The 10,237-nt window shown below is 45.7% G+C and overlaps 1 protein-coding gene across 6 annotated transcripts in view; it reads right to left on the reverse strand.

The window, feature by feature from the left end:
- Positions 1 to 9,831, reverse strand: part of pygl (phosphorylase, glycogen, liver) — a 219,914-nt gene extending 210,083 nt beyond the window's left edge. For all 6 annotated transcript variants that reach the window (XR_005458132.1, XM_038778436.1, XM_038778465.1 and 3 more), the window contains exon 1: positions 9,507 to 9,831. Coding sequence is in view for 5 of the 6 variants with exons in the window: in XM_038778436.1 (XP_038634364.1) it covers positions 9,507 to 9,749 (243 nt within the window). In the remaining variant the exon portion in view is untranslated. The remainder of the gene's footprint in view (positions 1 to 9,506) is intronic.
- Between the last annotated feature and the right edge of the window lie 406 nt (positions 9,832 to 10,237).

A 10,237-nucleotide genomic window follows, 5' to 3' on the forward strand; every position in this document is an offset into this window, starting at 1 on the left:
CGTCCTGGAACCCAGATTGCAAATGCGGATCTATTGAGCTTACTGCCCTTGCTGACGAGACCTCCTTCTCAGTGGCTGTAGTGATAACATGGTTGTGTTGTAATTCACCGACTGACCACTAGGAGTCTCAGTAGTATACAAGTGAATGCTGGAGTCAGGTGTCAGCAGACTGGCTGGAGGGAGCTGGGGAAGAGAGGTTGCTTGTGCGTGATCAGACTGTTATTTATCTGTTGTTTTGTATATATTTGACCCACAGTTAATGTTAATAAATTGTTCATAGCTTTAGCTACAAATGTTCTTATAATATAAATCAGACCTCCGACATGTAAGGGATTCCCAGTCAATAGGGGAGAAGTTAAAGTCACCCATCACAACTACCCTGCTTTTTTCACACCTTTTCAGTATCTGACCACACAATGCTTCTCAGTCTCCTGCGGGTTGTTGGGAGGTCTATTGTACACTCCCAACATTGTGATTTCACCCTTCTTGTTCCTGAGTTCCACCCATTATGCCTCACTGTAAGATCCCTCCAATGTGTCCTCCCACAACACAACTGTGATCTGCTCCCTAATCAGTAATGCAACTCCCCCACCTCCTTTTGTTTCCCGTTCTGTCCCGTCTAAAACAATGATATCCCAGAATGTTGAGCTGCCAGTTCTGTCCCTCCTTTAACCATGTCTCCATAATTGCAATTACATCATAGTTCCATGCAGTAATCTAGGCTCTCAGTTCATCTGTCTTATCTGTTATACTTCTTGCATTGAAGCAAACGCACTCCAGACCTAGTCCCACTGAACCCTGCGGCTTCCCTCTACCTGCTCTTACTCTGTGCTGTTTATCTCAGTCTCTGTTTTTTTCTCCCCAGTCTCTACACTTACTGGTTTGTTGTTGCGGTTTCCACCCCCCGCCACACTATTTTAAACCCTCCTGAACAGCACTAGCAAACCTCCCGCCCAGGATATTAGTGCTCCTCCAGTTCAGGTGCAACCCATCCTTCTTGTATAGTTCAGTTTGTTTTTCAAACTTTGGACTCCAGAAGAACCCAAATGGAGCACTGGTTATTCCTGTGCAAGTGCCCCATAATCGCATTGTCACCTTTCATCACTATTACGATCCCAGTTGATGTTATAACTGGATGGGACAATCAGTCCAACCCTGACTCAAAGATCGTGGGCGGAATTCTCCGTTGACTGACGACAAAATCGCAAAACACTATTGGGCTGAGAAAATCGAGCCGGGCGCCAATTTGACGCCAAATCGCAATTCTCCATCACCTCGACAGCAGTGTCAATGTCGTACAGAATGCACGTACAGTAAACACCATTTGCATTAGCGGCCCTTACCTTGTACTCTCCGGGGTCTTCGCGATTCTCCGCCTCCAATGAATGGGCTGAGTTCCCGACGGCACGGTTCACTTGTGCTTTTAAAAATAATGAAACTAGCGTTGTGGCTGTTGAGGGAGAGAGGGCGGCCAGGAGTGGGCTATAGAGTCAGGTGGATGGTCACGGACACCATTGCTGCTATGTAGCTGCGCTCGCCACTGACAGCCCACTGTAAATTTAGAGCCATAGGTTGTGTCGGTGCCCTCTGATCCCAGCCAACTCATCAGCTGTATGGGCTTGCTCCAGCACAAGCAGTGCCATTTTATTGGCTGGGATGAGTGTGTGGGGATTGTAATGTATATATGCGGCTGCAGTTTGTCAGCCTCCCGAGTGACAATCACGGACCCGGCAAATCCCGCACGGTTTTTCATTGGAATCGATTGTGTTCCACTTGGCACTGGTGCTAGCCCTTCCACAGTCATTGAATCAGTCCAGGTTCGGCAGCAGTTTTGCAGTTGTGGAAGACCATGAATCCTGCCCCGGTGTCAACACTTAATTTCCTGAACAGAGAATCCCACCCCAGAACTTGTACTTTTTTAAGAACATGTCGAGGAACAGAGACACAGGAATTCCAATTAACTTATAACAGAAATAAAACATTTATTACACATGAAACATTTAACCATAATATAATACTCCTTCACTCCCACTTATCTTCACAAATGTACACAGATTAAGTGTAACACCCCACTCTAAATCCAAATGGCAGGTGCCACTCAATCAATCTTCCATGGATTTCTCAAGTTCCCCCCACATGATTGTCACGAGTGTTAAGACTGCACTCTCAAAATATATGCATTAAAATCTCCTTTCAAACAATGCTTATCCACGGTCTTTTCATCAAGAGTCTGCCTCCAGGTTTTTCAACTATCCTTTCAACCAAGGCTTCCTCTCCACTGTTTTAATAAAGATCCGCATCCAGGTTTTCTGACTCTCCTTTCAAGGTTCCTTTGTCTTGAATTCTCTTGCGCAAACTCTGAATATCCAACCACCGATTGCTCCACAATGATTCCCCTATAGCTTCATAGTCCATGGTAAGATATCACAATTCTTAGAACCAGTTCAGAGAGGTATCTTTCTGGATTCTCACCAGCCAACTCCTCATCAGCTCTATCTCTGGCTTCAATGAACAATATCCTGTTCTAGTTCCAGCTTCCTGTTCCTTTAACTTCAGACTTCCTGGAAACATCTCTTTATTGCTCTAGTTTTCTGAACTAACTGACCTTATTTGTCGCTTGCTCCATTGCACGGCTTTACTTCCAGCAAAACTGTGAGATCATAGATCATAGAATTTACAGTGCAGGAGGCCATTCAGCCCATCAAGTCTGCACCGGCTCTTTGAAAGAGCACCCTACCCAAGCCCCACCATTCTATTCTCATAACTTAATAACCCCACCCAACATTGAGGCCAATTCTGGACACCAAGAGCAATTTAGCATGGCCAATCCACCTAACCTGCACGTCTTTGGAATGTGGGAGGAAACCGGAGCACCCGGAGGAAGCCCACGCAGACACGTGGAGAACGTGCAGACTCCGCACAGACAGTGCCCCAAGCCTGGAATCGAACCCGGGACCCTGGAGTTGTGAAGCAATTGTGTTTACCACTATGCTACCGTGCTGCCCGATGGAGAGAGATGTTACCTCTCCCCCTGTGAAGCTCCTTCTACTATGGCTTCCAGTTAAAACTAAACTAAAAAAGGTCTTCCCCGGGACAGCACGGTGGAACAGTGGTTAGCACTGCAGCCTCACGGCACCGAGGACCTGGGTTAGATCCCGGCCCCGGGTCACTGTCCATGTGCAGTTTGCACATTCTCCCTGTGTTTGCGTGGATCTCACCCCCACAGCCTAAAGACGTGCAGGCTAGGTGGATTGGCCACGCTAAGTTGCCCCTTAATTGGAAAAAAAAATTGGGTACTCTAAATTTATTTTTTAAAAAAGGTCGTCTCCCTAAAAATGCCCTTGGTTGCTGAGTAACATCTCAATCCTCCTTCAATCTTGTTTACTTTTCCCGTTGCAAACTCTCTTAGCACAAGAGAAACACGGTTTGAAGTGAAACCTAAACTCCCATATATGCAAACCCCTTTGTTTAACATGAATCTGACTAGAGTTTTACCCTTTCTTACACAAAAAATACTAAATTAAACCCACTTAAATCTATACAGGACCTCGAGGGTTGAATTCTCAAGATTATATCCGTGTAAATGCCAGTGAGGCTAGAAATAGGAGGATAAAGCAGCTAAATACGTGGCTAAACTGGTGCTGTAGGAGGGAGGGTTTCAGATTTCTGGACTATTGGGATCTCTTAGCACGAGTTAGCATGGCTTCGTCAAGAGGAGGTCATGCCTGACAATTCTGAGAGTTCTTTGAGGAGGTAATAATAAGGAAGTTAGACAAAGGAGAACCAGTGGATGTGATTTATTTAGATTTCCAAAAGGCTTTTGACAAGGTGACGCATAGGAGACTATTAAATCACTTCAGAGTCCATGATGTTAAGGGCAAGGTCCTGGCATGAATAGCGCATTGGCTGACTGGCAGAAGGCAGAGATTGGGGATAAAAGGATCTTTTTCAGGATGGCAGGCAGTGATTAGTGGTGTGCCTCACGAGTCGGTGCTGGGACCGCAACTTTTCACAATATACATTAATGATCTGGAAGAAGGAACTGAAGGCACTGTTGCTCAGTTTGCAGATAATACAAAGATATGTAGAGTGACAAGTAGTATTGACGACGCAGGGGGCTGCAAAAGGACTTGGGCAGGCTAGGAGAGCGGGCAAAGAAGTGGCAGATGGGATACAATTTGGAAAAGTGAGGTTATGCACTTTGGAAGGAGGAATGGAGGCATAGACTATTTTCTAAATGGGGAAATGCTTAGGTAATCAGAAGCACAAAGGGTCTTGTGGCAGTCCTTATTGAAGATTCTTTTATGGTTAACGTGCAGGTTCAGTTGACAGTTAGAAAAGCAAATGCAATGTTAACATTCATGTAAGCGAGGGCCAGAATACAAGACCAAGGATGTATTTCTGAGGCTGTATAAGGCTCTGGTCAGACCCCATTTGAGTATTGTGAGCAGTATTGGGCCCCATATCTAAGGAAGGATGTGCTGACCTTGGAAAGGGTCCAGAGGAGGTTTCACAAGAATGATCCCTGGAATGAAGAGCTTGTCGTATGAAGAACAGTTGAGGACTCTGGGTCTGTACTCGTTGGGAGTTTAGAAGGATGAGGGGGATCTTATTGAAACTTACAGGAAAGGGCGAGGCCTAGATAGGGTGGATGTGGAGAGGATGTTTCCACTTGTAGGAAAAACTAGAACCAGAGAACGTAATCTCAGACTAATGGGACAATCCTTTAAAACAGAGATGAGGAAGAATTTATTCAGCCAGAGGATGGTGGATCTGTGGAACTCTTTGCTGCAGAATGCCGCGGAGGCAAAATCACTGAGTGTCTTTAATACAGATAGATAGGTTTTTGATTAATAAGGGGGTCAGGGGTATGAGGAGAAGGTAGAAGAATGGGGATGAGAAAAATATCAGCCATGCTTGTATGGCCAAGCAGATTCGATGGGCCGAATGGCCTAATTCTGCTCCCAAGTCTTACGGTCTCATTGGTGATGTAGCTTCTGGCTAGACTTACTCTCCTTGATTGAAGACTTGCTTTGTAGAGATTTGTTCTATACTAGCAATCTGTGCTTGTCATTTAACAATCTCAGTTGTATCAGGTGGGAGTAACAAATCATAGAAATTCATAGAATCCCTACAGTGCAGAAGGAGGCTATTCGGCCCATCGAGTCTGCACCGGCCTTTGGAATGAGAACCCTACTTAAGCCCACACCAATAATTTCTATTATTGTCACAAGTTGGCTCAATAATAATTTTTATTAATGTCACAAGTTGGCTTAAATTAACACTGCAATGAAGATACTGTGAAAATCTCCTAGTCGCCACATTCTGGCACCTATTCAGGTATACAGAGGGAAAATTCATAATGCCCAATTCACCTAACAGCACTTCTTTCGGGACTTTTGGGAGGAAACTGGAACACCCAGAGGAAACCCACGCAGACACAGCGAGAACGGGTAGATTTTGCACAGTCAGTGGCCCAAGCCGGGAATCGAACCTGGGACTCTGGTGCTATGAAGCAGCAGTGCTAATCAATGTGCTACCTTGCCACCCTAGACAGATAGGTTCTTGATTAATAAGGGATCAGGGGTTATGGGGAGAAGGCAGGGGAATGGTTATGAGAAACATATCAGCCATGATTGAATGGCGGAGCAGACTTGATGGGTTGAGTAGCCTAATTCTGTTCCTATATCTCAAGGTCTTATACCTTATTTCTAATAATTAACAATACAAACATAGATCACTTCAACTATCTGTTCCCTAACATCCTTCTGCTAATTGAAAGTAGATTTATGGGCAATAACTACTCACATTGGATTTGTTTTGCTTTTTGTGGATATGGCATGGGCATTTTCCCACATTGTTTGGTAGATATTAGTGTAATCACTGTACTGGAACAGCTGATAGACCTGGTACTGATCCCTTGGGAATTCCCCTACTAGAAACAACGTTCTAGTCATAAAAACATCCATCAACCATGCTTTCTGCCATGAATCCAAGTTTGGATCCAATTGTCACTTTCTCTTGCATCCGATGAGCTTTTAGTTTGCTGACTAGTCTACCATATGGGCCTTTGTCAAAAGTGTTATTTAAATCCATGCCAACCATATTCAATACACCATCTTCATCAAGCGTATTTCTTATCTTTGCAAGAAATACAATCAAGCTAGTCATACAAGTCCTTCCCTTAACAAATGTCTTTGATCTGCGGCCCGCTAAATGATTTATAGGGCGGGATTCTCCGTTTTGCTGGTGCCCGGGGGTTTCCCCATGGCGCGGGGCTGCCCACAATGGGAAACCCCATTGACCGCCTGGCGTAACAGTGAATCCTGCCGGCGAGTCAGGGCAGAGAAGTTGCAGAGCATGGAGAATCCTGCTCATACTCTCTCAGAATTTTTTCCAATAATTTGCCAACCACCAAGGTTAGGCTAATTGGCCTTTATTTACTTGGGTTATCACTTTTTAGACAACGGCATATTAGCAGCCCTCCAGCACAATGCCTGTAGCCAGAATGAATTGGGAAAATGTAGTCAGAGTACCAACCATTTCTTCTTTTGCTTCTCTTAGCAGCCTTAAAATGCATTTCACCTGGGCCTTGTGATTATCCACTTTCAAAGATGCCACAACCGGAATATTTCCTCCCTTCTTGTGTTGATCACACCTAATATTTCACGATCCTCTAAGTTGTATGCTTCATCCCGGTGGGGGGTTACTTTTGCATTAGGGCAATGTTTGTGATATATAAAAAATATCGAGGTGGAGGAGAAAGATCAGTCGAAAGTTGTTCATCACAATGTTAAGTCCTGAGGGTTGTGACGTACCTAATCGGAAGATGAGGTGCTATTCCCCCAGTTTGTGCTGGAATTCAATTCCGAAAAGAAGCCACCCAGTCCGCATTTAGTCACCCTGGCGTAGAGGAGACTGCATTGGGAGCGGCGAATACAGTCGACCAAATTGAAGGAGGTGCAACTTCTGCAGAGAAACTGTGGTGTATATGCACATAAGTCACTGAAGATGGCAGGGCATGTTGAGAGCAATTAATAAAGCATATGGTATCTTAGGCTTTATTAGTAAGGACATTGAGTACAAGAGTAAGAAAGTCATGTTGAAGTGTAAAGGACATTGGGTAGGCTTCATCTGGAGTACTGCATCCAGTTCTGGGTGCTGTACTTGAGAACGGATGTGAAGGCATTGGAGAGAATGCAGAGATTCACAAGAATGATTCCAGGGATAAAGAACTGTAGCTAATAGGATGGACTGGAGAGGTTGGGTCTGTTTTGCTTGGAGAAAAGACTGAGGAAACCTGGTAGAGATATTTAAGATCCTGAGGGGTATGGACAGTATATAATGAGAAAGTATTCCCATTCAAGAGCACATCAAGAGCTAGAGGGCACAGATTCAAAATAATTGGCAAAATGAATAAAAGAAATGTGAAGAAAAATCATCTTCACCCAGAGTGGGTGGTTGGAGTCTGAAACAAACTTCTTGAGAAGGTGGTGGAGGCAGGTTCGATCAAGCTATTCAAAGGGAATTGGATTGCTTTCTGAAAATAATGTGCAAGGTTGCAGGGATAAGGATTCGATTAATGTTCTTTCAGAAAATCGGTGCACACATGATACCCAGAATGGTTTCCTTCTACACTGTAAAAATTCTCTCTCTGGTCTTTGGTTTACCACATCTTCCCAAATTTGATCCCTTGCCCCAACTATTTAGTTTAAAATCCTACTTTCCTTATGTGGTTTGTTAGAACACTGGTCGCAGCATGATTCAGATGTAGACTGTTGCTAATTGTGTTCTCTCTTTAATTGGCTCTGTTTATGGCGGTTAATATGGTCACCTTCCTTAATTCTAATTACGTTTGCTTAAGAGTCGACAGGTATCTTTCGATACTGCCACAAGGTTCAAAACCGAATACTGATCAAAGACTCGATACACCAGTTAGTAAGTTCAAAATCAATGCTAATTTATTTCCACACAGTCAAATATACTCGTGCACAAAACTCTACCAACTAAACTATCACTACCACTAAAGCCTAGACTTAGCTTTGGGTGCCCACTCAGTCAGAGGAACAATGGCCGTTGTCCAGTTCTGAGGCTGCTGGGGTTGAGGTGGTACGGAATAGTAGATAAGAGTGTCTGTCTCGTAGCGGCGTTGACTTTGGACTTACTTGTTCTGGTGCAGCTGCTAGGCAGGTCTCTCCTTGCTGAGAGTCAAGGCCAAGAGAGCGATTCTCTCTCGGGGGCTTCTTCTTATATACAAAAGGGGCTTTGTGTGCTTTTGGACGGGCCTTGAACGTGGCCCCAATTAATTGGACCGCATCTTGATCATTCCTATCGATTTCCTCCAATAAAGGGGTGGGTGCCCTGATTGCTAGGCATGTCCGAGGTGGCCGTTGGCCTGCTTTGTTCTAGTCTCCTCTGGCGCCGGGGTGTCTGCCTTAGTATCGTTTACCTAAATGTTACTCTTTTGTCCCCGGAGATGGCTCATTAGGATGGTAATGGCTTTGCAGTATCGGTCTTGTCTGGGAGCTACGGCTCCAATCAACAGACAAACCTTGCACCTGCTTGCTTTCTCAGCATTGTCCATTTTCCCTGCATTCTTTGTAATCGGGACATGGCCATACCAGATGGCCACAAGACCATCCCAATGGCAGTCCCCATTTTCTCCAGTTTTGGTGCCAGTTTTTGAACTGCATTTAGCTTTCAAATCTTATTGGCCCTATGCCAAGTTATTACCTTTGAGGTCCTGTTTCTTAATGCCATGCTGCTCATATTGACTGTGTAGAGCCTTGTTGCATGGCTTCATGTACCACAGCATCATGATCAGTTAGCAAATCCACCCTGCAGCCCCCACTCTCATCCAGACAAGCTGCAAGGGACTCAAAGCCATTGGTCAATTGCAAAGACTGAAGCTCCTGCAGTCCTGCTGCTTCATAGCACCAGGGCCCCGGGTTCAATTCCTGCCTTGGGTGACTGTGTGGTGTTTGTTTGGTCTCCTCATGTCAGAGTGGGTTCCCTCCCATAGTCCAAATATGTCCAGGTTGTTAGGTGGATTGGCTATACTAAAATTGCCCCTTTAGTGTCCAAAGATGTGCAGGTTAGGTGGGGTTACGGAATTAGAGTGAGGCAGAGTGCCTAGGTAGGATGCTCTTCTATAGGGTTGGTGCAGACGCAATGAGCCCAGTGGTCCGTCCCCTTCTGCACTGTAGGTCGTGGGTCATTGGTCGTTGACAGCTCAAAGGATTGGACACTTTTACCTTGGGATCCCATTTATAATGATACTGCTGTCCCAGTGGCTGTACCCCATTAAACAAGGAGGTAAATGGAACCCAAAATGAGGGCATCACTTTGGACTCTTGTTCGTGGGACTGCATGTGAAGGATTACGGTGGAGGTCCGCCCTTAATACTAGTGGGCGAAGACAGCTGTGCACCCGCGTTATGATTGAATGTGAAGGATCTTTATTTAACTTTGGAGTCCATTTACGGTACTATATGTCGCCCGATTTACCTTAGGGTCCTTATCGTAGTAATATTGCTGGGTGCGTATCCAGCGCCCCACCAGATGGTCGCGGACGATGTGCGCCAGCGCCAAGTAATAATCCCTCATGGTGGCCACATTACGGTCCTTCACCAGGGTGAAGTGCAGGTGGCGATTAAATCCCAATTTTAATCCCGATACAGTTTCCAAGCCTCCCAAACCACGAATAGTGATCTGTTTCTTTCTCTCACTTGCCGTGCTCTGTTTCGCCATGTTGCCGCTCGAGACACAGCTTCAAGACTCCAAGCACGCGAGCGTTTTCCGTTGGCCCGTTTTCTTCAAACGAACACCACAATCACGCCTTCCCTCTGCTCCGCCCATTCACGCTGCAGCCAATCAGCTCAGAGTCCGCTCCACCCAATCAGTTTAGCACCCGCTCCACCCAATCAACTCAGCTCCTGCTCCACCCAATCAGCTCAGCGTCCACTCCACCCAATCAGCTCGGCTCCTGCTCCACCTAATCAGCTCAGTGTCCGCTGTGTCCAATCAGTTCAGCGCCCGCTGTATCCAATCAGGTCAGTGCCTGCTCCACCCAATCAGCTCAGCGCCCGCTCTTGAGCACCGTGCAGTGAAAGGTTCGATACCCGCTTTGGGTCACTGTGCGGAGTCTGCACGTTCTCTGTGTCTGCGTGGGTTTCCTCTGGTTTCCTTCCACTGTCCAAAGATGTGTGGGATAGGTAGATTGGCCATGCTAAATTGCC

This window comes from Scyliorhinus canicula, chromosome 2, assembly GCF_902713615.1.
Source record: "Scyliorhinus canicula chromosome 2, sScyCan1.1, whole genome shotgun sequence".
Taxonomy (NCBI): Eukaryota; Metazoa; Chordata; class Chondrichthyes; order Carcharhiniformes; family Scyliorhinidae; genus Scyliorhinus; species Scyliorhinus canicula.